The sequence below is a fragment of the Microcebus murinus genome, chromosome 14 (assembly GCF_040939455.1).
Source record: "Microcebus murinus isolate Inina chromosome 14, M.murinus_Inina_mat1.0, whole genome shotgun sequence".
NCBI classification, from domain to species: domain Eukaryota; kingdom Metazoa; phylum Chordata; class Mammalia; order Primates; family Cheirogaleidae; genus Microcebus; species Microcebus murinus.
Genome location: NC_134117.1, coordinates 932,434 through 951,734, shown reverse-complemented (window position 1 = coordinate 951,734; position 19,301 = coordinate 932,434). Strand labels below are relative to the sequence as shown.

Genomic DNA, 19,301 nt, shown 5'->3' with positions numbered 1-19,301 from the left:
AGCCCAGGAGTCTGAGGTTGCTGTGAGCTAGGCTGACGCCACGGCACTCTAGCCTGGGCAACAGAGTGAAACTCTGTGTCAAAATAAAAACAAAAACCCATAGCATGTATATTTAAAAAGTGCCTATGTCACGGCGATCGGCTCTAATGACGTCTACGAGGGGGCGCGCCTGGGCAGGCGGCCACCAGACGGGGAGACAGGCCACTCCCAGCACGAGGGGCCGCTGCGCCCGTCCCACTCCGGAGGGTGACAGGGCGCCACGGCAGACCCGCGCCCATGAATCTAGCACCTCGCGCTTTCACGCAAACGGAGTCGGACAGTGTAGACGCGTGAGTCTGGCTTCTGTCCCGCAGCGGCGTGTCTGCTGGTCCGACCACGCTGCCGCGTGCAACAGCGTGTCGCTCGCCCCACGGCTGCAGAGGACGCTGCCACGAGAGCACACGGGACGTGTCTGTGCGTGTGGCCGCAGCGTGCGTCGGGTCCAACCCCGGTCTCTGCAGTCACGCGTGACGCGGCGCGCACAGTCCTGCTCAGGGCTTCGCCGCGAAGGCGTCTACGCTTTGTCGGACGTACACGGAGGGACGCAACCGCGGGACCACGGCGGCCAGCACCCCGGCCCGAGACCCCCGACGGCTGCGGCTGAGCGCGTCGCTTCCCTGCTCGGCGCCACCAGGCACAGCACGCCGACGACCTGGCGCCTCCGCGGAAGGGTCCGGAAGGTCAGGCGAGAGGTCTGGGCTTCTGGCAGGCGACCTTCAAGAGCTTCCAGGGTTGAGGTCCGAGGGCCTCCCTGCTGGAGGCGGTGGGGTGCCCGCGTGGCTGGGCGTCCCGGGGACGCTCGCCTGGAAGGTGGACGGACGGGACACGGAGGGTCCCCAGCCGCGGCCGGCAAGGCGGCAGCCGACAGAGCGGTCAGCGCACGCGTGTCTGGGCGGCGTGCCTGTTTTCGTCAGTGTCTTGATCTGCCCTGGCCGCAGGGCGACCAGGCCTGACGCGGGTGTTCTGCGAAATCGTTTCCGGGCCACGGGGAGCCCAGAGGGCCCGGGATGTGGCGTCTGCTGCCGCGCTCGCTCCCCGGGGTGTGTCTGTGAGCAGCAGCCACAGACGCGGCAGGTTCTTCGGGGGGTCCTGTTGAGTCACGCCCCCACCCCACAGTGCAGGGGGCAGGTGCGGAGCAAACGCGGCGGCGGGAAAGCATGCGCAGCTCCGCCTGCGAGGGACGTGCTCGGCTCTGTGCTCGACAAGGACGGACCGCTGTCCCCGGGAGCACGGAGCACACCCGGCTCCCAGACCACAGTGTCCAATGCCAGGCGCCTCGCAGAAAGGGCTGGTGCCGGGACGGTCGGGGACCAGGGCTCCTCGCAGAAAGGGCCGGTGCCGGGGAGGGTCGGGGACCAGGGCTCCTCGCAGAAAGGGCCGGTGTCGGGGAGGGTTGGGGACCAGGGCTCCTCGCAGAAAGGGCCGGTGCCAGGGAGGGTCGGGGACCAGGGCTCCTCGCAGAAAGGGTCGGTGTCGGGGAGGGTCGGGGACCAGGGCTCCTCGCAGAAAGGGTCGGTGTCGGGGAGGGTCGGGGACCAGGGCTCCTCGCAGAAAGGGTCGGTGCCGGGGAGGGTCGGGGACCAGGGCTCCTCGCAGAAAGGGCCGGTGCCGGGACGGTCGGGGACCAGGGCTCCTCGCAGAAAGGGCCGGTGCCGGGACGGTCGGGGACCAGGGCTCCTCGCAGAAAGGGCCGGTGCCGGGACGGTCGGGGACCAGGGCTCCTCGCAGAAAGGGCCGGTGCCGGGACGGTCGGGGACCAGGGCTCCTCGCAGAAAGGGCTGGTGTCGGGGAGGGTCGGGGACCAGGGCTCCTCGCAGAAAGGGCCGGTGCCGGGGAGGGTCGGGGACCAGGGCTCCTCGCAGAAAGGGCCGGTGTCGGGGAGGGTTGGGGACCAGGGCTCCTCGCAGAAAGGGCCGGTGTCGGGGAGGGTCGGGGACCAGGGCTCCTTGCAGAAAGGGCAGGTGTCGGGGACGGTCGGGGACCAGGGCTCCTCGCACAGAAAGAGCTGGTGTCGGGGAAGGTCGGGGACCAGGGCTCCTCACAGAAAGGGCTGGTGTCGGGGACGGTCGGGGGACACCCAGGATGAGCTTGGAGCCCCTCCTCACTCCAGAAAGGAGGCGACCAGAAACCAGTGGTGACAAGACACCAGATCGTGGACGGGATGGGCCAGGGGACCTGGAGCCGGCGGAGGAGCTCCCAGGGCCACAGCTCAAGCCGGCCGAGGGACAGGGCCGTGTTGTCACAGCGCAAATTGCAACACAAATGTCCACGAGTCCACGGTGACATAAGTGACTGAGTAACAAATGAACAGGAGAAGAGACAAATCCTCCAGGCAGGAGATTTTTAAGAAACTGCAGATGGACGCGGCCCCTCGCAGGGGGACCACAGCCCCTGGCTGCGCATGGGACCCCAGCCACCGAGGACGGTATGGAAGGGGGTCACTGACGGTCCCAGCCCGGGGACCATGGCCACCACCATCACCAGGCAGGCCGTGTCGACGTGTGAGCGCAGAGGGACTGAAGGGCCTTTGTCCCCTGTGGCTCCTCCAGAGCCGGTGACCCCGCCCCGGCCTGAGGACACCGGGCAGACCCCGCTGGGGGGGACCCCGTGAAATGCCCGCCAGGGCCCTCAAGTTCATCGAAACAAGGAGCCTGAGAAAGTCCCACAGCCGGGAGGAGCCTGAGGACACGCAAGACACAGCGTCACGTGGGTCCTGGACGTGGACTGGGACGCGAGGAGGACATTCGGGAAAAGCGAAGGACACGTGGGTCAAGCATGGACTTCAGCTGACAGCGGCGTACGGACACTGGGTCTCCGGTCACGGCAGGGGGTGCACTAACTGAGACGCCAACGAGAAGGGAAACAGGGTCGGGGGGGCTGTCTGTACCATCTTCACTACTTTTCTGTAAATCTAGAATATTCTAAAGCGAATTTACTAGAAAAAAGCTTTTATTTCTATCTATCCATCCATCCATCCATTTATTTGTTATTTATTATCTATCTATCTATTTATTTGTTATTTATGTTTTGAGACAGAGTCTCACTCTGTTGCCCAGGCTAAAGTGAGTGCTGTGGCGTCAGCCTAGCTCACACAACCTCAAACTCCTGGGCTCAAGCGATCCTCCTGCCTCAGCCTCCCGAGTAGCTGGGACCACAGGCACGCACCACCACGCCCGCCTGATTCACAAAAAAAGTTTCTAAAAAGCAGTGCATGTTTCGCACGCACCCAAGCGTGGATTAGAAGGCAACGTTGGAAACTGCACACGGTTGTTACGTTAGTGCCGAGATTAGGTAAGACGCTGCATCTCTTCTTACTTCGTCCTGCGGCTTCCCGTTATGTAATAAGGAGCTGTAAAGGAAGAAAAGAGATCGCTCTGGCAACAGCGCCTGGCGGCGAGAGGGAGCAGCCGTGTAATCTATCATCCAAACCAGGACACTCAGGAGTGAAAGGGGACGCCATTAATAATGACGCCAGGGCAGCAGGCGGTACCCTGCTGCCCTGGTGACGACGGCCGCAGGGCAGTGGGGCCGCCGGGCTCGTGCCTCTGAGACCCCCACAAGCACCAGTGATGCAAAAAGGCCCGTCGGGGCGAGCGGGGAAGCCGGGGGTCGAGGCAGGAGGAGGAGGGAGGCGAAGGCCACGCTCAGCTTCCACCCCCACCTCCTGTGTCACCTCCCTGCCTCGTGGCGCCTGGGCGGGTGGGCTGTGTCTCTCGGCCCTCCCGGCCGCAAGTCTCCCAGCTTCGGGGTCTTGGGAGGCCACCAGGACCCTGTGGTCGAGGATCCCACTCCTGACTCGGTTTCCACACTGCACCCTCTGCAGGAGCCTCCCCAGCTCGGGGGCTCAGGGGCCCCCTAGCTGTCGTGCCCAGTGCCCCGGGGCAGCCGGCGCCCGCCGCAGCCCACTCGCTCCTGCCTCTCCCCCCACTGCCGCGCAGGTCTACGGAAGGGCCCGCCGTGGCTCTGGCTGGCTAGACCACGCCCGGGCTCTCCAGCCCCCTGGCCGTGCTGGAGCCACCAAGTTACGGGGTGACGTGGTGAGCAGTGTGAATAACCAATATGCTGCCAACAGCAGGAACGAGACTCCCGCACGGGACTCCTGGGAGGCTCTGGCAGTCTCCAGCCCTCGGAGCCATCCTGGCGAACGAGGCCTGAAGCCACCCCGGGTGTCCTGGTCCCGCAGACCCCCCACGGAAGCAGGGGGACTGTCCCCACGGTTCGCCACGGCCCCAGCCCACAGAATCATGAGGAACAAAACGGTTGTTAAGTCACCGAACTTTGGGGCGTTTATGACCAGCAACCAACAGCTGGGATGACGGGTCCCATGGGCACAAACCATGCCTGGCTGGAGAACTGTGGCGCCGGGCCCTGTGAGCACCAGAGCTGCCGAGAACGGTCCCTCCGCGCGGGGGTGGAGCTCAGGTCGGGTGTGACCAGGGCGCAGGGAGGAGGACTCAGGGCACCTGGCACAGAGGCAGAGGCGCGAGGGGGGGCGGCACCTTCCTCACCCTCGCCTTGTGACAGGCAGGACAGGGGCACGTCCTCCCGGCCACGGCCCACGTGAACGCCACGCCCGTGGCACACGCACGAGGAAACCGCGAACACGTCATTCCTGGCTCCCGTCACTCACACGCCTTTGGCATCTGAAGCTCGAAGAGTCACGACGTGAATCCCGAAAGCAGAGGGACCTTCTCAACGTCGACCTTCAAGCCGCTGTGGGGAATGGAATGTGCTCGGTGCCTATTTTTGATGAACCGGGGCGACGCCGACTCCCACCCACGCCACCCCCCCAGCGCCAGAGCTCAGGGAACGCCGAGCCGAGATGTCGCGGGATCCACGGGGCCGGAGCTGGGGAGGAGCCTGTGAGAGCCGCCGGCTCCGGGCCGCGAGTGGGGGATGGGAGGGGAGGGGTGACTGTCCCGTGGCAGACGTCTCGTGGCCCTGCAGGGCAAGGTCTGGGTCTGCTCTCTCGCCCGGCCACGCTCGCCTCCTCAGCTGCCTCGGCTGTGAACATAACAGACTCCGGGTCGACGGGAACGCTGCTCTCTGGTGAAGCCTTGGGCAGCCGGGTTCTCAGAATAACAGTAGTTTTATGACTTATCGTTTTCTCCAAGATCGTCTCAAACTTTGGTGGCTGGAATCACCGCCGCGCTGGGCCCCGCCTGCATTGTGTGTCGGGGGCACGGGGTCCCGCACCTGCCCACACCTGGCCAGGAGCAGACGCCTCAGGGAGCGCTCGGGGCACGGAGACGCCGCCGAGGCCGTCACGCTCCGCGCCGACTGAGGGCGGAGCTGGAGGCCGGTGGCCGGGAAGACCCAGGTCCTGCACGAGCCAGACCGTCAGTCAGCACTAGAGGCAGAATATCGACAGCGGCTCCCGGGGCTGTCTGTACCTGCGGCCACACGGGGACAGGAGAGGCAGGAGGGACAAAGAAACAGGTCACCACGTGTCAGGCGGGGAGGAACCCTGCACGGGAAGGAAACCTGACGCCAGGTCGGGGCCAGGTCCTTCGCTCCGGTGACCCCCACGTTCGGCGCTGAGCTTCCTAACGGGGACAGACGCGGGACCAGGACCACGGGGAAGGCTGTCACCGAGCGTAAGGACAACGGCCCACGAGAGACCCTCAGGGCCTGGCCCGGAACCTGGGTCCTCGTAGCGGATGCCGCCCCCACACCCAGCAGCACCCACAGGTGTGGGGGCCAAATGCAGAAGGAGCCCCCCCTGCAGCCCTGGGACACAAGGACACAGAGACCAAAGGGTGGGCACACACCCTCGAAAACCTGCCCCTGGGCGCGCTGCGTGCCGACTTGGGTGGGCGGCAGGAGAAAGATGCCGAGTCCCAGCTCACGGCACAGGGAAAGGCGAGGGTCGGGCGGGGGGGCTCACGCCTGGAATCCGAGCACTCTGGGAGGCCGAGGCGGGAGGATCGCTCAAGGTCAGGAGTTCGAGACCAGCCTGAGCAAGAGTGAGACCCCGTCTCTACTAAAAACAGAAAAGAATTAATTGGCCAACTAAAAATATATAGAAAAAAAATAAGCCGGGCACAGTGGCACATGCCTGTAGTCCCAGCTACTCGGGAGGCTGAGGCAGGAGGATCCCTTGAGCCCAGGAGTTTGAGGTTGCTGTGAGCTAGGCTGACGCCACGGCACTCTAGCCTGGGTGACAGAGAGAGACTCTGTCTCAAAAAAAAAGAGGGGGAAAGGCGTGGGCCACAGCCTTAGGTGGGAAGGGACACACCAGAGAGAAGGGCTGAGGGGAGGACACAGATCAAAAGAGACACCCAAGCTGTCCACAAGGTTGGGGCACTCCGAAAACCGGCACCTTTGCCTAACAACTGGCACTTTGTAAGAAGTGTCAGCTTATCCCCAAAGATCTCCCTCCATCCTGGTCACCATCCCCGGGCAGAGCCTTGGAGCAGGAGCCCTATGGCTGCTCCAGGCCTAGCAGGAGCCCGAGCACCAGGGCCTGTGGGCTTCTGGCCCTCACCGGGCCACATGGGATGCCACGTGCCCCCTGGGCACCTGCTGCCCCGAGTGTGTCTGCGCTCCGCCCGGGAGCTGGCTGGAGATCCGGACTCCCAGGCCCACCCCGACCCACTGGACTGGAATCCGCGTTTACACAGCACGCTCCTGGTGACCAGGGCCCGCATCGCGCCGAGAAGCGGCTCGGAGCCGTCCCCGCTCTGTGCGGAAGACACGCTTCTCCGTGGCCTGGCCTCCCCCAGGCCTTCTCGGGGTCTCCGTGGGCTCCGTCCTCGGAGAAAAGCCCTGAACGAAAATCACCTCCAGCGCATCCTCGCGTTGCTTCTCAACTGGAAAGCTGGGTGGTTAAATTTTTAAAAGAAAAGGCAGCTTATTTTTAGCCCTGTAAAATGCACAACCAGATGGATAGACACGCAGAGCTGACATTTGTTACATAAAAAGCACGACAGTGGTCCCAAGTCCATTCTGGACCCGCCTCGGCAGCTGGGAAAACGTGTCGAGCTCCACGGCTACCCGGAGGCCCCCCAGGACCGCGGGGGCGGGACCTGGAGCCCGGGCACCTGGGGACCGACATGCCAGGGGGAGCCAGGGGAGGGCCAGGACCACGCGCCTCCTACTACGCAACCCAAACCCAAATCCCCACCCTCGACCCAGAGGCCCCGGCCACCGGCTCCCACCAGCTGGCGAAGGACCCTGGGATCTGCAGCCACCAGGCTGCTGCCACCGTGTCCCTGCGTTATGGGGGAGGGGCGGGAGTCGGCGTCGGCCCATGTCTGGGTCACAGAGAGAGCGCCCCTTCCTCCTAGGGTCAGGAGACAGGGAGCGAGGCGCCCCCCAAAACCGGAGTCCACACCGGACTGGAAACGGACTCTTCATAGACCAGGGCTGACCCGTCACTTTGGAACGGGGCCCATCAACCCCGACGGGACGGAGGAGCTGTCCCCAGCTGTCCCCAGCCCAGGGCTCTGCAGCTTCTCGCTCCTCCGCTCCGAGAGCCTGGGTGAGGCCACCGGGAACCAGAACCGGTCGTTCTCTGCGGGTGACGATACCGACCCCCAGAGAGTCCAAGCGAGTGAACGTAAAAGCCGTGAGAGCCCGAGAAGAATCTCGGCGAAGGGAAGCCACACACAAGAGGAAGCAGAATCTGAGCCACACACCAGACGGGTGTTGTAAAAAGTAGCATGCTCCTCCACATCAGCGTTAACCAGAGTGGAGACACGCAGGGTAAGACGGTCCCATTCACAGCGCGACGGCAACAAGCAGCCGGCACACAACCGAGAGCGGGTCCGTGGCTGTGAGCTGCCTGCCGGGACGGGGCTGGATGGAAGAGTTCACACCTTAAACCTGGAAACGTCCTAAAAGTATGCGACCCAGGGGAGGGCGAGACTAACAGGAGGAAAACTTCCCCACTGTGTGTCAAGCGTTGTTTCCCACGGATTGAAACTTCCAACCTAGAAAGTAAAACCACAGAAGCACTAGAGGAAAGTACAGGTGTGGGCTTATACACTGAACTATTATTACCTGTGCCTGGGAAGGGATTTTGCAACATGACACCAAGACAGGAAGCTGCCACAAAGGCAGACGTTGATGAATGTGACCACGCAAAAAATTAAACACATCCACACGGGAAAAAATAAAAATAAAAGCTAGCAGCACTAAAAGATAAATGACAAACAGGAGTGGGAAGCTGTTATAGGCTAAGCCTTTGTATCTAAGAAAGAGACAAAAGCAACATGACAGCAACTGTCCCAGAGGAAACCGGCAGAGAGCATGAGCTAGCAATTTGGGGAAAAAAAGAGGGAGGGAGGGAGGGAGGGAGGGTCGGTCCAAACATGAAAAGCAAAAAGATTAAATCTCATTGGTAATGAAAGAAACTCAAAGCATTAATGCTATCATTTTATCTCTTAGATTAGAAGAAAGAAAGAAAGAAAGAAAGAAAGAAAGAAAGAAAGAAAGAAAGAAAGAAAGAGAAAAAGAGAAAGAGAGAGGGAGAGAGAGAAGGAGGGAGGGAGAGAGGGAGGGGGAGGGAGGAAGGAAAGAAAGAAAGATTGCTAATACCCAAAACTGGTGTGGATTCAGGGAAAAATACTTCCACGTGCCCCCGGAGCAAGAACAAACTGTCCCACTCCACAGAGGAGGGTCTCCCTGTCTCTCCTCCTCCAGGCACTTCCTGTCCCGTCCTCAGTCTCTGCCTCCCTCCACCCCGTCACCCCAGGACAACTGTGGCCAAATCCACCTGGTCACCTCTGCGTAACCAGCACCAGGGTAGCAGCCAGCTCATCCAGGGACTTCACTCAAATCTGAGGGATCCAGCCACACACATCCAGGTATTCCACGTGGACACCCTTTGACGTGGCAGTCACTCCAAAAAACGTGTCCTAAGGAGAGTGCCAAGTGCACAAAGACAAACGCGCAAACGTGTCCATCGACAGGTTGTTTAGGATGCTTACAAATGAGAAGCACCTCCCGTCCCACAAGAGGAAACCAAGCAAATGGAGAACGTTGGATCCACACAGAGGAGCCCTGCAAAACCGTGATTCCCATCCCTGAGGGCCTTCATAAAAGTCACAGGGGCGTCCAGACAGACTGGTGCCCGAGCCCCACCCCCGCCAACCCCACCTTCACAAACTCAGCCTCAGTCTGCGGGCTGGGGCGTGGGCGCCTGTGTTTTTAAGAGCGTGTCCACTGAAACTAGTGCACGGCCCAGCTTGAGAGCTGCTGATGTAAATTTAGCCAACAAACGGTGCTTCAGCTCGACGAGACGCCGGTGACATGGCTACATGAAAGAGCAAGTCACAACAAAACAGCATACAGAGCAGGCTGTAGGTCCCACCTCTGCAAAGAGAAGCGTGTGCTTCTACGTGGCTGTACGTGTGGCTCCAGTCCTGGGAAAAGGCTGGGGAGACGGGCACGGAAATGTGCACCGCAGACGTCTCGCGGTCCGAGTTGCAGCCACCGTGGCAGAAAGTGCAAACCGTCCACAAGTGAGTCCGGAAGCCCACCCCGCACACTTGGGGCAGCGCCCCACGGCCTGCAAGACCTGCCTTCGCCCCAGTTTTCTCTGCTCAAGGCCGAACCTTCCCAGCAATTAGTTACTCCCCACGGGTAGGCCAAGGCCGAGGCCGGCTGAGACGAGCCGGTCACCACCAGGTTACAGAGCGGCTCGGCGGGAAGGTGCTAGAAACGTCCCTCGGCCTCACTCAGCATCACGGGGACACTGACACGGAAACGAAGGGGCCTGCCCAGCACTGCGCAGCAGCTCCGGGGCAGAGCAGCAGAGGAAAAGCACGTTCCCTGAGCAAGTTCCACCCCTAAAAGGAGTTTCTCCTGACAGTCGGAGGGGGACTGGAGCGGGAGGACGGAAGGGTTGAGGGAAGAAGACCGGGAGCCCGCCCCTCCGTACCGGGCGGGGGAAGAGGTGCAAAGGACGCCACCGTGTGCCACAGGCACCTGCCCGGTAAGGAAAACAGCTCCGATTCTGCAGGGATTCCAAGCAAGGAACAGGGGACATTTAAGATCTTACATGTCACAACTATGCTTTTCAGCTGAAATTTACCTGGCACTTTGTTAAATTGCCCTCTTATTTTCTTTTTTCCCTTTCCTCTGCACACCAAATTTGATATATTAATTAGGTGTTTTAATCTAGAAAATTCATCAGAAGGTCTCCCATCGCCATAGCAACCGTGCAGCGCCAGTGACTGCCAGTCCCCAGCACAACACCAGCCTCTCCGAAGCCCGCCCTGCGGTCGGTGGGGCCGAGAGAGTAACCGGCAACGACTTCGCTGCCCTGGAAAGAGGGGGTGCAGGGCCGCTCCCCTTCCTGATCAGGTCCTCCTCCTCCTCCTCCTCTCCAACTGCACTTGCCCCATCCAAGCACATCCCGGGGACCTCCCGTTATGTGGGGCACAAGGTTCTTTCTGTAAACACTGCGCTGTGGCCCCTGGGTTGCTTGTGCCCACGGATGTCACCACCAAGTGGGATGAAGTGGTCACCTACCCAGAGAACACCCTCAGCTGTCGGACCTAGGGCCAGCCTTGGCCTCCCAATTTCACAGAACAAAGCCCAGTGAGGTCCCAGCGAGTGTCCAGCGTGGGGACACGGCTGTTACACCCAGGGACGGCCAAGCCATGGTCCCCTGTCACAGAGTACAAGCACCTGTGAGCCACGCGGACGGGCCACCTCACTGGGAGCAGCCGACCCCCCGCCACCTACCACAGGCAGGTAAGGGGGTGCGTGGGAGGCACAAAATAGTCCTCGAATCAGACCGTGAGCATCCCGGACTCTCTGCTGTTCTGCCTTTTTAATGACTCCTGGATTCTGAGAAATAGCACAAGTGAGCAAGTAGGAACGGCCCACCGCAAAAGGCTGACGGGCAGCCCCTGCCCGACTTAGTGTCTCAGTTTCCATGGTGGCTGCCCCCCGGGGCGTGATGTCACACCCAGAGAGGGGCAGCCCTCGGCTGGCACCATTAAGAGCAGCAACCAGACCCACAGCCAGAAACCAGACGGGAATCTGCTTCTTGGGGAGCCGAAACTCACCCCTGGCTTTCTTTGAACGTTTAGGTTGAAAACAAAAACATGTAACATACGAAACAACCGGCGCAGTGAGCTCTGCTGTCCCAAGGTTCAGAACACAGTGACGGGCCACCCAGGTCATATACGGGGCCTGGGTGGCTGGTCCTGAATGCCCTTCCCCTGCCGGCCACAGTCAGCAGGCCCCTGGCAGCCCAACATGAGGCTGCCCGAGGCCGCCTGTGAGGAGGGCTGGTGCACAAGCCACGTTCACCAACGCCGGCCTGAGGTAGTAGTATTGTGATTTCCTATAATGCTTACATTATTTATTAAAGTAAATAGCTTGGGCTCTAGAGCTGAGCTGTGCGCCAAAATTATAAAAGATCCATCATACCTCTGCAGACTGCCTACAAACGAAAAATGCATATTTCAACTATTTTAAGAAAATGTCAAAAAAAACATCAAATGTGTCATCATGGTACCATTTAGAATTATCTCCATGACATCTGCAGAAAAGAGCTATATATTTACAAGTGAATTTGTCACAGTGCCCCAGAGGCAGACACCCTGGCACCCTTCCCTGTAGGCGCTAGGTCCAAGGTCCCTGGTGCCCAATGCCTGCATACCCAGCTGCCTGTCACTGGGCCTTCCTTCCGGCTTTCCCATGGGCCCACCTTTCGTGATCACTCAAGAGACCCCTTCTGTCCCCTGGGCGGGCAGCTTCACTTGCAGGATTTCACCACGAACTAGTTCCCGAGAGCGCAGGTCTCAGCACATGGGCAAGGCCGGGTCTCCGCCACGCACCTTCGCGTGCAAAGACCGGCATGGCCGTGGCGACTGGTGTGTCCACCGGGAGACCGAGCTGGGAGGGACCGAGGTCCTCTGAGCCACCTGTGGGGCAGGCACCTCGCTTAACAAACTCAACACAGGTGAGCGCCTCCTGGATTTGCAAAGTGACAGCCGAGCCCGCACGCCCCCAAACGGGTAAATGGAACACAAAGCCTGGGCTACAGTGGGCGGAGTCGCGCCTAAGCCCGGAGCTGCCACCAAGGACCCTCACCCCGCCGGACCCGGCTGAGCCCGTCCCCCGCCCAAGGCGCCGCCGCTGGAGGCCAGGACGTGGGCGTGCGCCCCGGACGCGCGTGGACCGCAGTCGCCCCTCACGAGTTTCCCGAGAAACCGGGATGCCCCACCCGCGTGGCTGCGGTGTCCGGACGCGAGAAAACGCCACCGCCGCGTGCACCCCTGCGAGCGCGCGCGGGTCCCCGCACTCACCGTCCTCCTTGTCGTCAAACACCGGCCTCCGCGCCGTGGCCGCCGACATGGACGAGCCCATCCTCTTCTTCCACTTGCTCCACTGGAACAGGGGGCGCGGCTGCGCACGGGCATCGCCCGTGTCCCGAGCCCGGGGCTGGCCGGCGGCCGGCGGCAGGGCCGGGGGCGCGTCGGGGCCGGCGGGGCGCGCGCGGCCGGGGGGCGGCGAGCCCGGAGGCGCCGCGGCGCTGCTGCCCCTGCGCTCGGCGCCGCTCCTCATTGCCGGGCCTGGGTGCGCGCCGCGGCCGGAGCCGGGGACATGGCCGGCCCGCAGGGCCGGGAGCGGGAGCGGTGGGGCTGGCAGCGCCCGCCGTGCGCCCCAGCCTCGGCTCCGGCTCTCCTGGGCGCCGAAGCCACCCAGCCGCCTGCGAGCACGCGGGGGCCGGGCCGGGGCGGGGCCGGGGCCCGGGAGGAGCCCGCGGGGAAGGGGTCAGGGGCGGAGCCGAGGGCAGAGGCGGAGCCAAGGCAGGGACGGGGCGGGGCGTTTTGCAGGGTGCCTGGGACCGCCGGGCTGGGGACTAGGGGGAGTCTGCGCCTCGTGGGCTCCGGGACAGCGGCACCGACTACGCGGAAACGGAGCGAGGGAAGACAGGCGAGGGTCCCCTGGGGTATCCTGGAGGCCCCAAACGGCTGGGATCCCGGAACCGGGCCAGCTCTGCCCCGCAGGACAGTGGGGACCTTCTTGTGGACCCGGCCTGAGTGTGGTGGGCGACAGGGACTCGGGTTTCTGAACCTCCCCACCCCTGCACCCTTTGTGAAAAAAGCCGGCCAGCGGACTTCCACCGCCTGATCTGGGGGAGGGATAAACTTCACCTGCGGCTTTGCGCTCCGTGCAGCCGGGCTGGAGGCCCAGGACACGGCAGCGGCTGCACGGACCCGGCCAGGCGCCCGACCCCGCCCGGCGGCTGCAGGCAGCGCTGGAGCAGCATCCCGGGAGGGTGGGGGCGGGGCGCACAGCCCGGACCCGAGCTGCCAGCGCGTGCGCAAGTATGTGCGCGCACGCCCGGGGCGGCAGCGGCGCAGAGCACGTGCGCCGCACTCTCTGGCCCCGCTTGGTGGGGTCCTCTGCATCCCTGAGCGTGGCCCTCTGGGCACTACCCACAACCGCAACTCCTGGCGCAGGTCAGCGCCCAGGCCCGGCCAGGGACCATGTGCCAAGTCGCGCTAGGTCCCCTTGCCGGGATGGGACAGGGGCCCTGGCACTGGCGGCCTGGCTCTTGGTCCTTGCGGCGTATCCGCCAGGAGACTCCTGCTCCTCATGCTTTGTCGCTGAAGGTTCGTTTCCTGTTGCCTGGCAGTCTGACTTTGGAGCCTTTGCCTTCTTAGGCAAAGCCCGCTGTCCCTTCCTGCCCACGGAGGTCCTGGAGGGGCCTTCCTGCTCTGCACCCCTGGTGAAAGGTGGACCCCCACCTCCCTTGCGGGCCCCTCCCTCCGCGCACAAGTTCAACACCACCCCTGCAGCCACTGGCTCTGCCCACCGCCTCTGACGTTCCGTGTGGTCGCCTAGCCTGCCTGACCAGTGAAAGGTGAACACAGGAGATCGGTGCCGTTTGTGGGGTCCAACTGGCCAACATACCCACTTGGCTAAAGGGTAGGGGGGGGTCCCCATCCCTTTGGGACTCCTGGAGCCCCCTGCTGACAGGCCTTGGACTTGTAGAACAAGAGGAAGTCAGCCCTGTGTCAACTACTGAAATTTGGAAGGTAATTTTATCACAACATAACCTAGTTGAGAGCCTGACCAAGCGTCCACCGCAGGCCTCCCCCCGCCTGGCCTCCCCCCCACCCCCACCCCGCCTGCTAGCATGTAGTTAAACCTCCAGTGCAGAGGTGAGTTCTAGGCCTCCCGGGTACTTCTTTCTCCTGCAACTCCACCAGGCACGTGGAAGGTGCCAGAATATCGCCCGCAGCCCGGGAGGGGCTCAGTAGTCACGCTGTGCAGGCACCAAAGGAGGAGTGCCTTTGCAGTCAGATGCTCCACCACTGAGCTACCCCCCAGGAGTGTTTTTGGAGCAAGAGCAGCAGCTGTGTAATGCCTGGAACCCTGCACCCCAGCCTGCGCCCCACAATCCCAAAAGACGCGCAGCCTCTGACCACGCCTCATCTCCCCCCAGTCCCAGACTCCTGCCAGTGGCAGAAAAGGATCAGAATGTATAACACATCCCCCCCCTTCTCCAGGGAGGGTGGCAGGAGAAGTCACTGTGGATGTTGGAGAGGCTGAGGACCTGCAGGTAGCAGGGAGGGGCTGACCATGGGGTGGGGGGGGGGACGCCAAGGCCGACAGAGGACAGAGAGAAGGGGGCTGCAGGGATGCATCCCGGGAGGTCTGCATGCTGAACTGGGAGACCCTCCTTCCCCACCCCTGCCAAAAGCCGCAAACGCCAAGCCAGGCGCCTGCCCTCCTGACACTAGACCCTAAGGTCTGGCTCCGCTAAGTTCCACGGGAGAGGGGGACCAGCGTAGCAGACGAGACCTGCAGCAGCCTGTGGGCTTGGGGGCGCAGCTCTCTGTCGCGGCCGCAGCACAGGGTCCCGCAACACACAGGATCGGATGGTGCAAGCCCAGCTGAGAGTGGGGTGCACGGTGCGGGCGTGAGCAAGAGAAAGGGTTAGGAGCTGCCGCACCCCAGAGCACCCAAGCCCCACCCCCTCCTCGAGGTGGCTTCTAAGGGCTGGAGAGGGGAGGGGCAGTAGAGAGTTCCTGAGCCCGGAGTGCCCACACTGGTCAGAACATCAGCTCCGAGAGGGCAGGGGCCTCGCCCGTCCTGTTCCAGGGGCAGGAGACCGGCAGTGACTCTGGAGATGGACAAACATGTCCATGACATCCAGCAGCCGGGAGCACACAGTGGGGGCCTGTGGGCAGTGGGTCCAGCAACCGCTGTAGCATGGTGGCCCTGCGGCTCTCTGAGCGGGTGCCCATGTTGCTGGGCCTGACCGTAAGCAAACAGCCCTGGGCTGCTAGGACACCGAGCCTGGGAAGAAGCCAGCGTTGGGGACATAAAGGGGCCGCATTGCTGGAGGACGGCGCGTGTCCGGTTGGGGCGGTTTTGTCCCCGGGGCTCAGCCCTGAGACCCAGCACAGATGTGCACCTGTCTGTCATCGGCCATGAGGCCAGGGTTCCGAGGGACACGCCTCCGACGCTGGCAGAGACTGCCCCTCGGCCGGCACGCGGCAAACCCGCCAGCTACGTGTGTCCTTTGTCTCCTGTCACCATTCTGACATCAACACATGTGCTCTTCCCATGCTCCGCCCACGCCATTGTGGAGTCCTTTTATCAAATCTCCCCAGATCACCCGACTAGAGCATGCGCTTCCCTCTGGGAACCAGACCCAGAACCCTTCCGGAACCAGGAAACGCCCGCGTGGGGGCGTGACGGGGTGCTCGCCCGTGCAGGGAATCCGAGGGTCCCCTCTCCCCGTGGGAGCCGGGGAGCCACTGTCCCTGCCCACAGTGGGGCCAGAATCTCCCCCGGAGGGACCTGGGACAGAGAGTACAGAAGGCAAGGGCTTCTGAGACCAAGTGCCGCCTGGTTGCTATGGTGACGCACTGATTCTGAAGGTCATGGGGCCACCGGGCTGCTGTTGCTGACTCTGAGCGCAGAGGAAGGACACACGGCGGGGAGTGGAGAAGCCACCACCACGGTGGATTCCAACCCCCGGGGACGTGCTGGCCTGAAGCTCACAGTCCCCTCGACCCTGCAGGTCTCCTACTGCAGCCGTCTCGGGCTGGCCATGACAAACGACCGCCCGCGTGGTGGCTTAACACAGCAGAAACTTACCCTCTCACGCTCCAGGAGGCCGAAACCCTGAAATCCAGTGTTGGCAGGGCCGGTTACCTCTGGAGATCCTGGGAGAGTCTGTTGCGTGGCCCTCTCCGGCCTCCGGGGTCCTGGCGACCCTGGGTGTGCTCGGCTCTGGTCCACGTTGCCCTGCTCCCTGCTGCCATCACCCCACCACCCTGCCATCTGTCGTTCTGCCCGTTTCTTCCCTTATCAGGGCCCCGTGGATGGTCTCATCTGGAGACCCTTAATTGCATCTGCAAAGAGCCTCTTTCCACACGAGGTCACCAGCCCTGGGCTGACACGGACAGGTGTCTTAGGGGGAAGGGGCCCCCACGTAACCCCTGCCATCCACCTCCTGGGCTCCCCAAATCCACAACCATCCCATAAACAACACATCCACCACACGCCCACATCCTCAGAGCACCAACATTACAGCATAAACTCCAGGTCCAAAATCACAGCTAAACGTTTTCAACTCAGAAGCCCTCAGTCTCCTCTAAATGAGGCGTGTGGGAGGTGCTGGGTGCAGTCGCTCCTCTTCGCCGTGCACCCGAGGAACTAGAAAACAAGTCACCTGCCTCCAGACCACAGTGGCAGATGGTGCAAGGTGCACACGCCCATTCCTAAGAAGAAATAGAGGAGTCACCGGTCCCAGCTAAGTTCAAATCCAGCTCAGCAAATTCCAGGAGGTTTCAAGGCCCGATGAGACTCCTCTGCCCCAGTGCTCCACCCGCTGGCCCCACGGAGGACCCACTGGCCTTGGCACCACCCTCAGAGCTTTCTTTTGTCCTGAAGGGCAGGGTGCGTGTGCAACTGAGTGAGCCGCTTCCTGCTCACAGAATTTTGGAAATCTGACAGCCCCAGCCTTTCCATCCAAGTCAGCAGCATTTCTGCTGGTACAACACTCTCAAAACCTCCATGGATCTCCTGTGTATACCAAAGGCATCTGAGATAAGAGGGTCCCTGCAGGTCCCCCCTGGACAACCCTCTCTGCTCCTTGCTCCTGCTGAAACGGCCAAGGAGACTCGTGAGCCAAACACCGGCCCAACCTCTTCAGCAAAAAGTTGTCCGGCCACACCCACAGGCCCCTGTTCCAAACTCGCCTTTCCAATCGCGACTTTCCTATTTTCGCACCTTTTGCAACCTGGGCAGGCCAAGAACCTCCCAAATAACTAAGTACTGATCCATTTTTGGTATCAGAGCTTCCCTGAGTTTATCCTTTCCTCTCACGCTTGGCTGTGAGCAGCAGCAAGACGCCAGCCTGCAGCTCAACACTTGCTGGGGAACCTCCTGAGCTGAACGTCCAATTCCTCACTCACAACTGCTGCCCCCACCCAGCGGCAGGACCCAGCTCAGTCGGGTCTCCTGCCACCCGCAGCCGGGTGACTTTCCCTCCAGCTTCCAGTAACAAACACCTCCCCGTCTCCTCAATCCCTCACCCAGAGCACTGGGCCGTGATGCCGCTGACTGGTGAGGCTCTCAGCAGTGACAGGGATTAGCCCGCCTCCTTAAAGCCAGCTGACTGCAGAAGGTAACTGCATTGGCAAGATCCCTTCCCAGCAACACCTGGATTGCGTTTGATCCATAGCTCCCAGATGGGTTGACGGATTACACCTGCCAGCAACACCTGGATTGCGTTTGATCAATAGCTCCCAGATGGGTTGACGGATTACACCTGCACTGAAGCGAGGACCTGCAAGGGGGGGGGGCCCTGCGGTTCAGCTGGGGCACGTGGGCACACAGGTGAGGCTGAGCACACCCAGCCCGAGAGTGCCCAGCCGCAGAAGCAGCCCTTGACTCCCGAGGGCTCGGGCCTGCCTTTTACAGTGGACTCAACGTCACCAGTGAGAACCTGGGAGGTATCGGGGCAGCTCCGGGCGAACAGGGAGGAGGCCACCACCGTAAGCCCAGGACAGAGACGGGACCCGTTGTCTGACCACGAGTTGGTAGCAGCACCTGACTGACAACAGGGTCCCTAGAAAAAGGCTTGACAACAGAGCCACCAATTCTTGGTTTGTTGGAGGAAACCCACCTTGGAGCACTGTGGAAGGATCCACAGCCTCCTGCCCCATTCCCAAATCCAAGCAGTTCATGGAGCGAGACCTCTCGAAGGAAGAAGGGATAGGGTCCTTTTGAGGAAGGACCTGCCATGCAGCTATGGTGTACACCCCAACCTTCCTGAACCTTCCCCAGAGGGACCTGCGGTGCACCCAGTGTGCACCCTGACCTTCCTGAACCTTTCCCAGAGTGACCTGCAGTGCACCCCAACCTTTCTGAACCTTCCCCAGAGGGACCTGCAGTGCACCCAGTGTGCACCCCGACCTTCCTGAACCTTTCCCAGAGTGACCTGCAGTGCACCCCAACCTTTCCGAACCTTCCCCAGAGGGACCTGCAGTGCACCCAGTGTGCACCCCGACCTTCCTGAACCTTCCGCAGAGGGACCTGCAGGGTAGCCAGTGTGCACCCCAACCTTCCTGAACTTTTCCCAGAGGGACCTGCAGTGCACCCAGTGTGCACCCCGACCTTCCTGAACCTTCCCCAGAGGGACCTGGCATGCAGCCACGGTGTGCACCCCAACCTTCCCAACCCCCCCCCCAGAGGGACCTGCAGTGCAGCCCGTGTGCACCCCGACCTTCCCTGTTTGCCAGATGACCTGGGCTGGGGGTGGTTAGACCAGAGTCTGTTTCCCAGAGACTCAGCACAGCACAGGGTCCACTCTCATGGTCAGGGCTCTGGAGGTAGGTGAGAGTTCAAGTCCGTCTCACAGTGGGTCTAGTGGGACCACACAGCGTGCTTTGGGTCTTTCCAGTCTCAGAGTAAACGTGCTCAGTAACGGCAGCTTCCCCTCACCTGGGGAGTAAGGTTATGGAGAAGGGGCTAAATGGAGGTCCCTGACCCTCCTCCCCCTCGCCTCCCGCCTACGCCCCCCCATGAGCAGCCCTCTGGGGCACCCGCCCTGCCTTTACGGAACCTTCCTGGGACTGCCCTGTCTGAGTGTGCCGTCTGCCTCCTGCTGCCACAACGCCCACTGGCCACAAGGCAGGACCCCCGACCCGCTGTGTCGTCGGAAGGTCCCGGAGCAGGGGACTCTGGGGGCCCCAGCAACAGCGACCTGGAGCCCAAGCAACAGGGACATGTGACGCTGGAGTGCTGGGCACTCCGGGGAGGCGGCCACG

General features: G+C 62.1%; 1 protein-coding gene across 1 annotated transcript in view; it reads right to left on the bottom strand.

Moving 5' to 3' along the window:
* The window catches only part of STK32C (serine/threonine kinase 32C), a 61,096-nt gene extending 48,529 nt beyond the window's left edge, over positions 1 to 12,567 (bottom strand). The window contains exon 1 of the mRNA XM_012781445.3: positions 12,309 to 12,567. Coding sequence (XP_012636899.2) covers positions 12,309 to 12,567 — 259 coding nt within the window. The remainder of the gene's footprint in view (positions 1 to 12,308) is intronic.
* Between the last annotated feature and the right edge of the window lie 6,734 nt (positions 12,568 to 19,301).